Source organism: Cryptomeria japonica, chromosome 7 (genome assembly GCF_030272615.1).
Source record: "Cryptomeria japonica chromosome 7, Sugi_1.0, whole genome shotgun sequence".
Lineage (NCBI taxonomy): Eukaryota > Viridiplantae > Streptophyta > Pinopsida > Cupressales > Cupressaceae > Cryptomeria > Cryptomeria japonica.
This window is the reverse complement of record NC_081411.1, coordinates 181,977,506-181,993,511: the sequence shown is the minus strand read 5'-3', so window position 1 is coordinate 181,993,511 and position 16,006 is coordinate 181,977,506. Positions and strand designations below refer to the sequence as shown.

The 16,006-nt window shown below is 37.3% G+C and overlaps 3 protein-coding genes across 3 annotated transcripts; 2 read left to right on the top strand and 1 right to left on the bottom strand.

Annotated features, from left to right (window-relative positions):
- Positions 1 to 294: 294 nt before the first annotated feature.
- Positions 295 to 2,631, bottom strand: LOC131027889 (replication protein A 70 kDa DNA-binding subunit C-like). The gene is made up of 4 exons (XM_059208392.1): positions 2,587 to 2,631; positions 1,881 to 2,183; positions 766 to 1,641; positions 295 to 603 (listed from the first exon to the last, which is right to left on the bottom strand). The coding sequence occupies exons 1-4, from the start codon at positions 2,629 to 2,631 to the stop codon at positions 295 to 297; spliced, it is 1,533 nt and encodes a 510-aa protein (XP_059064375.1).
- Positions 2,632 to 5,889: 3,258 nt separating this feature from the next.
- LOC131027884 (disease resistance protein Roq1) lies at positions 5,890 to 9,637 on the top strand. The gene is made up of 4 exons (XM_057957986.2): positions 5,890 to 6,554; positions 6,657 to 7,782; positions 7,899 to 8,201; positions 8,420 to 9,637. The coding sequence occupies exons 1-4, from the start codon at positions 6,016 to 6,018 to the stop codon at positions 9,635 to 9,637; spliced, it is 3,186 nt and encodes a 1,061-aa protein (XP_057813969.2). The 5' UTR covers positions 5,890 to 6,015.
- A 38-nt stretch (positions 9,638 to 9,675) lies between these two features.
- Positions 9,676 to 12,636, top strand: LOC131856556 (uncharacterized). Its single transcript, XM_059208391.1, has one exon. It carries the CDS (start codon positions 9,676 to 9,678, stop codon positions 12,634 to 12,636), a length of 2,961 nt encoding a protein of 986 aa, XP_059064374.1.
- The last annotated feature ends 3,370 nt before the right edge of the window (positions 12,637 to 16,006 follow it).

Below are 16,006 nucleotides of genomic sequence, written 5' to 3'. Positions count from 1 at the left end.
TTGTTCAATAATTACATAACATAAAAAGGCACAAAAGGATCTAAGATAATAAGCTGGAAAGAAGCAAAACTACATTTTTTATTTTTTTTATGATTGGAAGCATGACAGAACAAAAGCAATGTCAAAAACCAAAAGTCCTAGACAGCCAAAAAAGCACTTTAGATAGTGTTGATATAGACAATGACCGATAATTTAGTTCTGTTTGTCGATGACCACTAAAAACTAGGAACAAGCTATCTATTATATGAAGATCAAAAGGCCCATGGAAAGCATCACTATCTAATTGGTTTGCAACTATGCAATTGTAGTCATCCAAGCAATCTCTGCAAGCAGAAGAGCACTTTCAGCCTGGTAATCAATTCTGGCAACTTTGGTTATCGTTGCTTTGAGCTTGGGTTCTGAATTGTACATGTCTATTGTAATAGAGAGTGTGAAAACAAAGGAAGACAAAAGCACACACTTGATAATGGACTGAGGTGTTTTTTGTGTAGTCAAATCGTATTGCAGCATGTAAAGCTCCTTGGCAGATATTTGCAGTATATTTGTGCCAACCTCATCAAAGGTAGTAGCCCAAAGAGCGCCTCTATGATCTTGGAGCTTCATCTGCAATAAGTATTTGTAATTGCATTCTGGCACATCAGTTTGACATCTTGGACAAAACCATTAATTATCATTTTGCTGGGCGCATTTCTTTTTACATTCTTTTCCATTAAATTTCAAAGGGCAGGCTGGATAGCAAAAAGAATCAGTTTTAATGATTCTCACAACAGCCCTAATAGTACTTTCAACTGTTTCAGAGAGAACACTTGTATGCTCTAAAACAGCTGTGATTGTCATCCTACTGTATTGTGAGTTAAGCTGTCCAACAACACATGATAGCGGTAAAAGGGCATCTGGAATCTTTCCTCTTGACATAAGTGTCTCTGTTTCAGGTATAGAAGGGTTTATATTTAGAGTTGTTGTTGTGGTTGTGTTGATCACCTTTCCATTGAAATAACCAACACGAGCAATTCTAACTGCAAGGACAACAACTGTTTGGGTTGTGTGCATGTTCTTCAAATCTTCACCTAGCCCTTGCCATGTTGCTCCCCATAAGTTAACATCGATAGTAAAAGTTGAGGCATCATTTATTTTTACAGTTCTCTTTGTTACTTCGCTTCCATCCTTCCTGCGAATTATTGAGGGTTCTCCAACAGCAACTACAATACCAATAACATCAACTAAAGTGTTGTTGGTGTAGTATGTAATTTCATTGATTGGTTTGAATTGAGAATTATTTGCTTCACTTTCAACAACAACATCACAACGCTTCAATATTGAATTGTTGTCCAAAGTTATCTCAAGATGGCTGTTAAGCTTATTCCATTTAGTGTTAGCTTCTTTAACGCAACCTTTTGACATAGTATAATATAATCCTGGTTCAACCCTATGATAATGCATTTCTGCTACATCGCCAAAGCAAGTTATTCTAATTTCAGTACCTTCATCATCTATCATGTCAAAGCTAAATACTTGGCCAGTGGACTTTGGTGTACTATACTGATGCATCTTCCTCTTGTTTGTCACATGCCCCTTTATCGTCCATTTATTTTGAAAGGGGTTCAAGGCTTTAATTGGGCTGATATTAACAGAAGATTCATGCTGCACAAGTGGGAGGTGAATTCCAAATTTAAGGGATCGTTTAGTTGTGGCAGGTGTGTCTCGACCCAACATTTGTTGTTCTTACTCTTTAAACAGATATCTAGGTTTCCCAAGCAATGGAGAATTGGTAAATTTGACAACAAGGCTGAATACTATTATAGTCCTATAAAATGAACAAAATAAGAGGTTGAATAATCTAGATAGTGTGGAAAGGGAGATTTGAAAAGCCAAGAACAAACCAGCATAACATATAGAGGGCCATAACTCGAGTTCCAAACATTTCTACAAGCATAAGCTATCAATGATAGGATAGTGCCAATCTTTAATGTCTCTGAAAGCAGCAAACCACTATACTTAGGTGGGAGGATCGCCAATTGCATGTGCGTGGCATCAGACAAAACAACCTTATACCGGGCATTATCATTTTCATCATCTATCAATTTTTCAACAGACAAAAGCTGAAGCACTGGAGAGGGGACATCATCCCCAGCGTTGATGCAAAGGAGTGCATGTGGGGTCAATTGTAGATGTGGTTCCACTTCCTACAAGGATAATAGAAGACAACCAAATAGATACACAAGGTCATGTACATTCATATGCATTGGCATGGGCATGGCAACCCTTTTTTTCTTGAAGCTTCCAATTTGTATTACTATCTATGTGTGTTTTTGTTTACAGGTGTTATTTTTGTGTGCATGGACAGATTATAGATTGATGTATTGAAGCATGCAAATGCACAAGGACAATGCAGAGAACATCTGTTTCAATTTATTTATATATATAAATACATAAATAGATGCAAAAAAATAGTTCAAGCAGTGACATATGTTGGTATATGCACTTGCATCGATGGATGAGATTTCTACACAAAACTAAAGAATAAATAGAGATATAATCTTTGTAAATAATATGAATAAGAGAAAACAAATGTATAAACAAGCTCACCGAAGTTTGTGTAGAAGGTTGTTGCGAGGCAGCAGGAGAGGCCATCGAAGATGACATGGTGGCCACTATGTTTGAGAGATGAGGAATGGGGTTTTGAACGGTGAAATAGTGAGTCTATGTCACAACAATTAAAATAAGTGAATATATTTCAACGGTAAGCACAACTCATATTGCACTTGGGATCAAGAGAAAATCTTCAGTCCAACGAGATCGCAATGAAATTTCAAAGTTACAATCAGCAATGTATATGTATAGTTAGAAGACAAGCACTTATCAAGAACACTTGGAATATCCTCGTCTGCTTTCAAAGAGTTTTAGTGAAAGGAAAAATAGAAAACGCTCTAATCAATGATAAAACAAGTGCTGCATAGATACAATAAATGCCTCTTAGACTCCAGTAAATTTCTAATTACTTATATATGCACAAATGTTCAATATTTAGGTTTAGTTGGCTACATCCCTGTTGGTTATTTTGTGATGTATTTATAATATATTAGTATAGCATATTTGTCTTAAGTGTGCTTTTGATTCGGTGAATCCTGTAAATATGTGTGAAAAAAAACAATTATATTCCGACATGATAAGCTACATTAGATGAAATCAATGAAATAGAATGAATTTTGTATTTGGTTTTGCCGGCCATTTAAGGTTGTAAATTAAAAGTGAACTAAGTTAAAATTATTTCATAGCTTCCTAAATGTACGATGTTCAGAGTATTTAGTTGGAGGGTCAGTTTAGTAGCGATCGATTGGTATAATTAATTCACAAATCTTAAGACATGCTATGCTGTCCCAATTTAAATTTAAATGGTCAATAAATGCGTCTTTTGATATTCTTTATATTTTTTTCACTGGAAGACATACGGTTCAACACTATAGAGCTCTAAGTGGCAAACCCTCAAACTCCTAATGCCTTGTCCATTCTTCTTCTATAGAATTATTCCTTCATGCCTTAGCTTAAGCAGATTTACATAATTTAAAACCTGCAATCTTCGGAGTTATGCCCATTTCCAAGAAGGAAAAGAAAATGGAAGTTTACGAGAACTTGGAGAAGATTGAGAAGATTGGAGAAGGAACTTATGGTAAGGTATACAAAGTGAAGGACATTAACACAGGTCAGATTTTTGCACTTAAGAAGCTCAAGATCGAGAATAATGATGAGGGAGTTTCCGTCAGTACAATAAGGGAGATATCATTCTTAAGGGCACTTTCTAATAGCTCTTACATTGTAAGGTAAGAAATGTATACACCACCTCAATGTAAACTATCAATTTGCAAAAAAAAACTACACAAATACTTCAAAAAGAATTGTGTATGAGTTTTGGGTTTCACAAACAATGAATTGATTCTGCATTGGATGTTTTATCAGATTGGTTTCTCACAATCTTTACTTTTTAAGGTGAGAGGGGCGTTACCCACTTGAATAACCATAAAAAAGCTTATGTTAAAACAATGTACAGAAGAATTGAAATATGATGTCATCTTACCATCTTAGTGACCCATTATCATGTTTAAGTTCTGTGGTACTGAGTGTTTCTCTAAAATTTAGTGAGCTTAAAAGTCATAAGAATCAAGATAACCATCGTCAAACAAAATAAATAATAATCAAACTCCGAGAAAATTGGTATAGAAGTTAAAACCACAGGGCAATACTGACAGATTTATCCATCAATAAAACCCTAAGAACAAAGGTATCTGCAAGTTATGCAACTTCAAAAAATACTGAACATGCATGTTTTAAATTTGCCCCTTATACAGTGATGTTAAACAGAACTATACAGATTTTATTATCACAGCAGAGTATATTAAATTTTTGGTTGATAGAATAGTTCATGGAAGTCCGTTGCCTTCATGGAGACCCTGTATTAAAACTTGTTAATAACATTGGGCTACATCCCTGTTGGTTATTTTGTGATGTATTTATAATATATTAGTATAGCATATTTTTCTTAAGTGTGCTTTTGATTCGGTGAATCCTGTAAATATGTGTGGAAAAAACAATTATATTTGGATGTCTTTGAGTTTGACAAATATCTCTAAATTTAACTATGTTCTATCATCTGTATTACCAGATATGTTTTCTTCCCTCCAAAAGCAATATGTTTATATGAAATCCCCTATTCAACAGCTATATTGATGAATTAGTATTTTATTGTAGCCTATTGGACGTGAAACAAATAAGGAACAAAGTGGGTAAGCTCCTTCTGTATTAAATTCTTAGAAAATAGGTTCTTATATTCCCTCAGCAACTCCACCACCTGTTCACAGTCTATTCATGCCAATAAGCTACAATACTAACCATTTTAGGGAACTCACCTGCAAACTTGAAACAAATCTTCAGAGCTTCCGTCCTTTTCTCCTTTGATTTAGCAAATGTAAACAGGGCAAAGAAATCACCTTCTTCCTGCAAAAACCCAAATAGGCAGCAAACATTACATGAGAAAACTAAAGAAAACAACAGGAAAAAAAACCAGGCTTAGATCCCACAAAGAAAAACACCTCACTCACCTGCAAATTTCAAAGAAGTCTCCAACAGAAGATTACGAACGCAGTAGTGGAGAAGGTAGATCTACACTTCACATAAAATGACCAAAATGACTGGAAAACAAGCAAGGATGTAAACAAGAAAAGCAACACCTCGTTTAACGCAATGCTAGTTTCCAAAAAACAGCAAGGATGTAAACAAAAAATAGCGGCACCTCCTCATTTAATTAATTCATATTCCAACTGGTAGTAATAAATGTATGCCCGGTGAAATAAATACCATTGCCCAGTTTATGCCCGGTGAAATAAACCCTTCAAGTTTGCAACGTGCGAAGTAATCTTTCCAACTGGCAGTAATAAATGTATGCCCAGTGAAATAAATACCATTGCCCAGTTTATGCCCGGTGAAATAAATGCCATTACCCTGTTTTCAACCGCTTTTCTTTCCGATTCTTTTTCCCGAATGGCTGACACTTTACCAGCAAGCAAACCCCCATACAAAAAGCCTATCGGCTTAACAAGAGGGTATATTTCGGAAAGAGAAGACTGGTAGAGAAGACTGGTATATAAAGGCATGTGGTTATTAATAATACAAATTAAGGCTGATTGGGACAAAAATAAAAATATCAAGGACTTTTACAGGGAATGAACCCCACACGGAAACCCCTCTTTACAGTACTCGGAAAATTAGCTTCTCACTATGTGTGAGTGGCCGACAAAGCCAGACTTCCCCAACCACTAAGCTTGTCCTTTCCTTTCTACTTTAAATCAAATCGATGCTTTTCGTGTTTTCTGAAGTGCTGTTTCCTTGTTCTTTCGGGGAAGGAACGAAGCTGCCTGCAAGAGCTCTGATTTCTATTTTATCTACTGTCACTCTGATCTTGTGCAATTGTCTCTTCTTTCTCACATATCGTTCAACGCGTTCCAAAGGTTTGAGCTGTGATCAATGTCATCATCTTCATCGTCCCCCCAACCAAAAGATGAATGTCAAGCTTTCTCAAGAATTGAACGTGAAGGAATAAGGAGAAAGGTTTCTGAATCAACAACATTGTATGATGTCTTCATCAATCACAGAGGCCCTGATTCCAAATATTCACTGGCTCTTCCCCTCTACACTTCCCTTAAGGAGTTGGGAATACGGGCTTTTCTTGACAAGGAAGAAATGGAACTTGGTCAGTCCTTTCCTTCTACCATCGAGACCGCCATTCGCTCAGCTGCAGTTCACATCTCTATCTTCTCAAAAGGATATGCAGAGTCCCCTTGGTGTTTGGCGGAGCTAGTTCTCATGTTACACAGCCCAGCTAAGATTATTCCTGTGTTTTATGAGGTAGAACCCTGGGCACTGCGCCATATAGAAAAGGGAGTCTACGCTGATGCATTCATTCAATACCAAAATAAATCCAGGTACCTAGACAAGCTTAAGCAGTGGAAGGAAGCCCTCCAATCTATTTCATTCACCACAGGTTACGAAATGAATAATTCCAAGTAAGTTGCCTATGTTTCCATTCGCCTCTCTTTTATTCCATTGTCTTTGTAATTAAAATATGTTGCATTTGGTAACCAAAATTTATTTCTTTTTTGGTAAAGTATCGGTGACCATAAAAGCATACTATCAGCAGTCCAAAGGGAAGTACAGAGGATAAAGCCTTTGCATGTTGCCAAATATCCAGTAGCACTTGACAAGCTCGTACAAGATTTTGAAAGGCGATGCCTTCACAATCTTGTTCAAGATTTTGAAATCCACTGTGGAATGAATAGAGAAGAGGAATGGAAGGCTAAGATCGTCGGCATCTTTGGCATGGGCGGAGTGGGAAAAACAACTCTTTCGAAAGAGTTGTTCAACAGAAAGCGTCAACAATATGCTCGATCTTGCTTTCTATTTGATGTCCGGGAAGCCTCAGTTAGATGTAATTTACCTTCATTACAAAAGAAACTCCTTAAAGATTTCTTCAATGAAGATGGGCTTCCTTTTGAAAGTATAGAGGAAGGAGAAAGCTATATTTTTAATTGTATAGAAAGAAGTAGTTCTTTGAGTTTTCTACTTGTTCTAGATGATATTGATCACCTAAAACAGTTAGACGCTCTATCGATTAAGCATATGTTAGAAAAGTCTGGCAATAGTCTGGTAATAATTACAACACGAGATGTAGGAATCCTTATAGCCGAGGGAATTGATGTAGGTTATCATTTAAAAGGAATGGATAAAGAGGATGCCAGACAACTTTTTACTTGGCATGCTTTCTCTCAACCTCATCCTGCCAGTGGATATGAAGATCTTGTTGACGACTTCTTAGGTGTGTGTGGAGGCTTACCCCTCTCTCTTCAAGTTCTGGGAAGGCATGTCCATGGTCGAGATGAAAACTATTGGAGGTTAGAGCTTCAGAAACTTGGTGGGACAATGCATGGAGATATCAAAAAAAGCCTTAAAATAAGCTTTGATGCTTTGAACACAGAGGAAAAACCAATTTTTATGGACATGGCATGCTTTTTTGTTGACCAACTAAAGTGTATAGCCATAAGGGTGTGGAAGGCATCGGGATGGAGTGCTGAAAATGGATTGCAAGCACTAAAGGACAAGTGTCTTGTTGAAGAAATAGAAGATCCCATACCTCTATTGAGAATGCATGACGACTTGCGGGACTTAGGGAGGCAAATGGCAAATGAGCTCAACGAACCTCGTCGCTTGTGGCGTCATCGGGATCTTAAAAAATTGGTATGCGTGATCCTCTTTCATAATTCTGCTGTGCACCAAATTAAAATGATATCTCAATCTCAACTTATGTGAATGCACCATATTTCAAAGTAAAATGAATCCCTTCTATGATGCAGGAATCAATGAAGTTTGAAAACATTGTTGCTCAAACCAAAGGAAGGTGTTTCCATTCATATTTTGACAAGTCTCTCAATTCTCAAGTTAAATTCTTTCTAGGGGAATCCGCTGATAGTGTAGAAATGTCATCATGTTTGTTATTGCTTCATATTTGGTATCCATATCTATATTCCGGACCAAATTCTTCCAATTTAAATTTGAGCGTACAGCCAGGAATTCCTTCATGGATTCCGCTTCAAAACATGCAGTTCCTGAGAATCAGCAATGGATATTTCAAAAGATTGTGGCAGCATGATGCAGAGGTATTCTTTTATATTACATAAAATGTTAAAGTCTCCATTAATTGTATGTATTATGTCATGGTAGATATTCATCATTTTCAATATTACAAGCTGTAAGCATTATTATTTTTTTCTCTGCTGTTATAATTGTTCTATTAGATTGACTAAAAGGAACAGTAATCATTTCAGAATCTTCAATGGCGGATTCCCGATTATATCTAATTTGTTTTGAGTTTCAGGCTCCCTCCGAATTGAAGAAACTGGAGATTTATGGAACCTTTTTAGAAGAGTATCCAGATTTCTTAGGTATATTAACTCATGTGGAAAAGAAAGTCGGAAAGGAAGTCCAAAAGGAAGTCAATGCGGGTCAACACATGTCAAAAATGAAGTCATTGGTTGTGAAGACATGTAGAAGACTTTCAGGATCCCTCCCTACGACTTCTGTGAAAGAGACTTCGTCTTTTACGGTTCCATTGAACGGTGGCACAAAGTCTGTCACGGTTAAGGCCCCATTGAGTTTGCTTGAAGATTTAGTAATTAGAGAACAAGAAAACGTAAGAAGAATTGTAATTGACGGAAATTATTGTCCTAGCCTTCAACCCTTGGAAATTTCTTCCCTGAGGAATCTTATTGAATTACAATTTAGAAGAGTTGAAACATTGAAATGTCTTAATGTTAGCAAGTGTGAATTTCTCAGAATTTTGTCAGTGACATCTGATTTTACAGAGCTTGAAGAATTGAGCATTGCTGAATGTTCTATGCTTGAGGAGCCAAATCTTGGTCATCTGAGCTGCATGAAAACGATCAGAATTGAAAATTGCAATATGACTAGTGTGCCAGGAATATTTAATTTTAAGATGCTAGTTGAATTGAATATTAGTAGATGTCCAAAGCTTCATGAGCTATGTCTTGCACATCTGCATTGCCTGGAAAATCTTATTGTTAAGGACTGTGATCATTTGAAAAGTGTGACGGGACTATCTTATCTTCTAAAGCTTGTAGAAATTAGTATTTCTCGGTGTGGAATGCTGCAGCTTGATTTGTGTCTAGCGGGTTTTAACAGTCTCAAAAGGATAAAAGCTGATAGGTCTGTGAAGCTAAAATGTTTTGAGGTGAAGGACTGTAAAAATCTGGAAACAGTATCAGGAATATCATTCGAAATGATTCGAGTGGTGAACATTTGTGGCTGTCCAGAGCTTAAGAGTTTTCCAGTTATTTGTGGTCGAAGGTGCTTAGAGATGATTATAATTGATGGATGTGGGAAGCTCAATTACCTCACTTTGACTGATTGTGGTAATCTGAAAGGAGTGTCTGGTAACTTTGATCTTGATGGATTATCCATATCGGATTGTCCGATGCTTAAAGAGCTGCCATCTTTTGGGCAGCTAATTTACCTTGAGGAAATTCGCATTCTCCGGTGCGGGAGCCTGCAAAACATGACTTACCAACTACTCTGAAGCGCCTTGAGTTAAATTCTTGCCGAGAACTTAAAACAATGGTAGGAATTTCTGGTCTAAGAACACTTGCAGAGCTAAATATAAAAAGGTGCCCCAAACTTCGGCTTGAATTGAATCTTTCTAGCTTGAACTCCCTGAAGAGGATTACCATTGTTGAATGTTTGAGTGTGTACAACATAACATTGCCAACTACACTCATCGAAATCACACTGCAGCGGTGCATGAAACTACAATTTATAGCAGGAATAGGGCATCTGACAAAGCTTAGAGAGCTGCATATTAGCGAGTGTCCAGTGTTTGAGGAGATGCCAGTTGTGTGTGGTCTAAGTTGCCTGGAAAGGATTACAATTGATGGATGGGGTAAGTTCAGTTATCTTCACGTGACTGATTGTGTGATTTTGAAAGCAGTAAGGGGTAACCTTGATATGGGCCATCTGGCACAGTTGTGGATATCGGATTGTCCGGAGCTTGAAGAGCTGCCTTGTTTTGCACGTTTAACTTGCTTGGTGGAGATTCGCATATTCAGATGTAGGAAGCTACAGCAAGTTACTTTGCCAAGAACACTGAAGAATCTTCAGTTAGTTGCTTGTAAAGAACTGAAAAGTGTTTCAGAAATATCCCATCTCAAGAATCCGGTAGAACTGATTATTTCTCAGTGTGGGCAGCTCGAGCTTGAGTTGCGTCTTGAGGCTATCGACTCTCTCCAGACAATAACATTTGATGGTTGTGGGAAGATCAAGTCTTTTCAGTTGAACAAATGTCAAAATATCAAGAGAGTGTCGAGTAACTTTGTTGTGGAATGGATTTCGATTAGTGGTTGTCACGAGCTTGAGGAGTTGTCCATACGTAATTGTCGGGAACTGAGCTGGGTGAAGGAGATTAATATTGAGTCATGTGATAAGCTGCAAAACATAACACTGCCAGCAAGGCTCACCAATCTAATTGTGCAACGTTGCAGACATTTGCAAAAGATTGCAGGAATGGATGATCTTTCAAAGCTGACAGAGCTGGAAATCACCGAGTGTCCGGAGATTGAGTTGCCATTTCTTGCCGAATTGAGCCGCCTGGAGATAATCACCATTAACTCTTCCGAGAAGTTGCATAAGATAATATTGCCAGCGTCAGTCTTGAAAATCACAGTGCAACGGTGCAAAAATTTGCAAATGGTGGAAGGGACCCGCAGTCTTACAAAACTTACAGATATATGCATTGGTGAGTGTCCTGAGCTTAAGGAGTTGCCAATTTTCGCCGGAATGAAGTTCTTGGAGATGATTGCAATTTATTCTTGTGAGAAGCTGCACAACATAATATTGCCAACTACACTCATCAAACTCACAGTTCAGAATCTGTACAGAGGATCGCAAATGTTGACAGCAATCGAAAATCTCACAGAACTTGAAGAGTTGTCCATTTGTGAGAGTAGTGAGCTCGAGGAGTTGCCAAGTTTTTCAAGACTGAGCTGCTTGAAGATCATTGTAATCGATTCCTGTGAGAAGCTGCACAACATAATACTTCCAACGACGCTCATCAAGCTCACAGTGCGTAGGTGCAGAGGATTGCGAATGGTAGCAGGAATCGGCAATCTTACAAAGCTTACAGACATATGCATTGGTGAGTGTCCTGAGCTTGAGGAGTTGCCCATTCTCGCTGGACTGAGGTTCTTGGAGATGATTGCAATTTATTCATGTGAGAAGCTGCACAGCATAATATTGCCAACTACACTCATCAAACTCACAGTGCGTAGGTGCAGAGGATTGCGAATGATAGCAGAAATCGGCTATCTTACAAAGATTACGGACATCTGCATTGGTGAGTGTCCCGAGCTTAAGGAGTTGCCAAGTCTTGCCCGACTGAGCTGCTTGAAGATGATTGCAATTTATTCTTGTGAGAAGCTGCACAACATAATACTGCCAACTACTCTCATCAAACTCACTGTGCAGAATCTGTACAGAGGATCGCAAACGTTGACAGCAGTAGAAAATCTCACAGAACTTGAAGAGTTGTCCATTTGTGACAGTCCGGAGCTTGAGGAGTTGCCAAGTCTTGCAAGAATGAGCCACTTGAAGATGATTGTAATTGATTCTTGTGAGAAGCTGCACAGCATAATACTTCCAACTACGCTCATCAAACTCACAGTGCGTAGGTGCAGAGGATTGTGTATGGTAGCAGGAATTGGCAATTTTACAAAGCTTACAGACATATGCATTGGTGAGTGTCCTGAGCTTAAGGAGTTGCCAAGTCTTGCCCGACTGAGCTGCTTGAAGATGATTGCAATTTATTCTTGTGAGAAGCTGCACAACATAATACTGCCAAGTACTCTCGTCAAACTCACCGTGCAGAATCTGTACAGAGGATCGCAAACGTTGACAGCAGTAGAAAATCTCACAGAACTTGAAGAGTTGTCCATTTGTGAGAGTCCCGAGCTTGAGGAGTTGCCAAGTCTTGCAAGAATGAGCCGCCTGAAGATGATTGTAATTGATTCTTGTGAGAAGCTGCACAACATAATACTTCCAACTACGCTCATCAAACTCACAGTGCGTAGGTGCAGAGGATTGTGTATGTTAGCAGGAATTAGCAATCTTACAAAGCTTACAGACATATGCATTGGTGAGTGTCCTGAGCTTAAGGAGTTGCCCATTCTTGCCGGACTGAGCTGCTTGGAGATGATTGCAATTGATTCTTGTGAGAAGCTGCACAACATAATACTTCCAACTACGCTCATCAAACTCACAGTCCGTAGGTGCAGAGGATTGTGTATGTTAGCAGGAATTAGCAATCTTACAAAGCTTACAGACATATGCATTGGTGAGTGTCCTGAGCTTAAGGAGTTGCCCATTCTTGCCGGACTGAGCTGCTTGGAGATGATTGCAATTGATTCTTGTGAGAAGCTGCACAACATAATACTTCCAACTACGCTCATCAAACTCACAGTGCGTAGGTGCAGAGGATTGTGTATGTTAGCAGGAATTAGCAATCTTACAAAGCTTACAGACATATGAATTGGTGAGTGTCCTGAGCTTAAGGAGTTGCCAAGTCTTACCCGACTGAGCTGCTTGAAGATGATTGCAATTTATTCTTGTGAGAAGCTGCACAACATAATATTGCCAACTACTCTCAGCAAGCTCACTGTGCAGAATCTGTACAGAGGATCACAAATGTTGACAGCAGTAGAAAATCTCACAGAACTTGAATAGTTGTCCATTTGTGAGAGTCCCGAGCTTGAGGAGTTGCCAAGTCTTGCAAGAATGAGCCGCTAGAAGATGATTGTAATTGATTCTTGTGAGAAGCTGCACAACATAATACTTCCAACTAGGCTCATCAAACTCACAGTGCGTAGGTGCAGAGGATTGCGTATGGTAGCAGGAATTAGCAATCTTACAGAGCTTACAGACATATGCATTGGTGAGTGTCCTGAGCTGAAGGAGTTGCCCATTCTTGCCGGACTGAGCTGCTTGGAGATGATTGCATTTTATTCTTGTGAGAAGCTGCACAACATAATACTGCCAACTACACTCATCAAACTCACTGTGCAGAATCTGTACAGAGGATCGCAAATGTTGACAGCAATCGAAAATCTCACAGAGCTTGAAGAGTTGTCCATTTGCGAGAGTCCTGAGCTCGAGGAGTTGCCAAGTTTTGCTAAACTGAACCGGTTGAAGATGATTGCAATCAACTCTTGTGAGAAGTTACAGAACTTAACACTGCCAACTACCCTGATCGATCTCAGAGTTCAACAGTGCAGAGAATTGCCCATTCTTGGCAGACTGAGCTGTTTGAAGAGCATTATCGTCAACTCTTGTAAAAGTCTGAAGAACATAGAAGGTATTCAAGAATTACAAGCATTGGAAGCTATTCAGTTTCTATATTGCAGCAAAGCAGCAATACAGTATTGCGTTCCGAAACTCAAGGTATTGATTTCAAGCATTCATTTTATACGCAATCTTCCCTTTTTGACGGTAAATCTATTCCAGTTCACAATGAACCATCAGTTTTATTCTCACTAACACTGTAGATTTTTAATGTAATGTTTAAAGTGGATCTGTAAATGAAAATAAATTCCTTTATGCAAACCAAGAGTTTTTTTCCTTTTTCAATTCAGCGTCTTCCTTCGGGCTTTATTCAAGTGGTTGGAAGAGCAGCGGACCGTGTGGAAGCCAACTTGAAAACTGGTTTGCTTTCTGAGGCTTATCTTCCACGTTCAGACATTTGGCGTTCACCGAGAGCAATCATCATCATATGTTGTGTGGTTGTAGTCAGTAGCTCTCCTCCACCTCACACCATAAACGAATCCTTTAAAGATTCTACATGGAAATTTAAATTGCGACAAGGAGAATGGATAATTACCACGATAATTACTCACCAAAATTATGAACGGCTTTATTGGCAATTTCCTATTCTTAGCGAGCAAGGAATGTTGACGAAGTTGTGCGCGTGGAACGTGAGGAAAGGCGAAAATTGGAGAATCTGAGAAGCTTTAACTACAATTGTTGATAAGCTGCATCTAAAATAAGAAGCAAATTTTGGTAAGTCAAATCACTTTCACATCAGTCTCCTCACACCCCCATCATAATGGAAAATAATAATAGTTTCATCCTTAAACTTAGGAGACATTGGATTTTGTATAAATTTTTCCTTTATAAGTAGGTACTTTCTTCTTTGTTATTTCAATATTATGCTTGTACATTAATACTATTTTTATTGTATTTTTTAAAGTAATTATAAAGTTTTTTTTCATGTTTATGATTGGGTTATTTTTTTTTATAGTGTGACTAATCTTATTCAAAAAGTTTGGTGATAACTTAGTGGACATTAAAGTAATTAGTTGTGACAATTTGATAGTTGCATATGAAGAATTAATGGAGAGACTTCAGTTAAAGATTTATGAGATAAGATATAACAAAAAATAAGTAAGTCATTGCTTCTTGTAGAAGCACATCACAATTGGGGTGGGTCAATGAGCTAGACAAGTGGGTAGTACATTTATGCTTTTGCTAAATTTAATTGAGGGACAAGGATTTTAAACTTCTATTTCTTATTTTTGCAATGGATTTTAATGGTGAGGACCAATAGAAACTACTATTGCTTTCCAAATGGATCTAAACTCAAAAGGTTCTAACTAATTCAATTTGTGAAATGGTTGATAATGATATATTTGTACAAAGATGCACACATAGAAATAATATCATGTTTAGAATGCACATTTAAATTCAATTGATTATAGTTTTATCCATGAATTTTGGTGTGGCAATTTTATGTAGGTTTTTGCTAGAGATGTGAAGAAAATATACAAACATTTGATTGAGAGATTCTGCGTGTATAATATTTATAATGAAGGACAAAAAAAATAATGCTCATATATTACTAATTTTCTTGTTGTGTTTTCTTAAATGATATTATTCTTTAAATGCTCTTTAATTTTGATTACCCACAACAATATATGATTTAAATACAAGCCAAGGTGTAATAAATATTTTGTCTAGGGGATTCAACTGTAAATCAGTATTTAATTTCTGTTCTAAATGAAATATCCAATATATCATTTCAATATTAGGGGAAATAAGATAATTTAACTAATGTGAGATGGGTGGACTTTCAGGTTGGCAAGCATGTGTGAAAAAGGGATGGAGTGTTAATGATTGAAATTCTAAATCTAAAAACTAGTTTACATAGGCCAATCAAAAGAAATACCATTCACTATGCTAACCATATCAAGATCATGAAGTTTTATTTTTCATACTACACAATCATGTATTTTGTTTGAGCCTCATTGTCATATCCTATTTTTGCATGAGCTAAAACAATATCACTAAAAAATTAAAATTTGGTTGTGATGATCAATGAGTAATAAAAGCTTTAGAAATGCAATTATTGATTTTAATATCATAGAACTAAGTTGAACTAATATTTTCTATCGTATCTATGAGTGTACGAGAGAGGCTGACATCACCACAAAAAGAGAAACACACAAATAGACATTTTTCAGGTATGCAATCAAATTCGATATCTAAGATGTTTATTGCTTGTACTGAATTAGAGTTATGTCAGTTCTATATAAATCTAAATTAGATTTAATAGAGAAAAATTTGGGATATTAAGAGATCTTCACTATACTGTTTTGACTCCTTTAATGCTCATTTGGTTGAAACCCTGTTTCCGATTGAAATTTCTTATCTACTGCTGCCTTATGCACTTTTTGTATTCTTAATTTAGGGAGTAGTTTGTTTTTTTTAGTTTGAGAGCCTTAGTAGCTTTCCATGCAAAGCTAAGAATATATTTAGAACTGCAGTTATTATTAATTCTTTTAGGCTGCAAATTTTTTATATATACAGCCTCTATGTAATTTTTAATTAAGCTTCAATAAAGAAATTG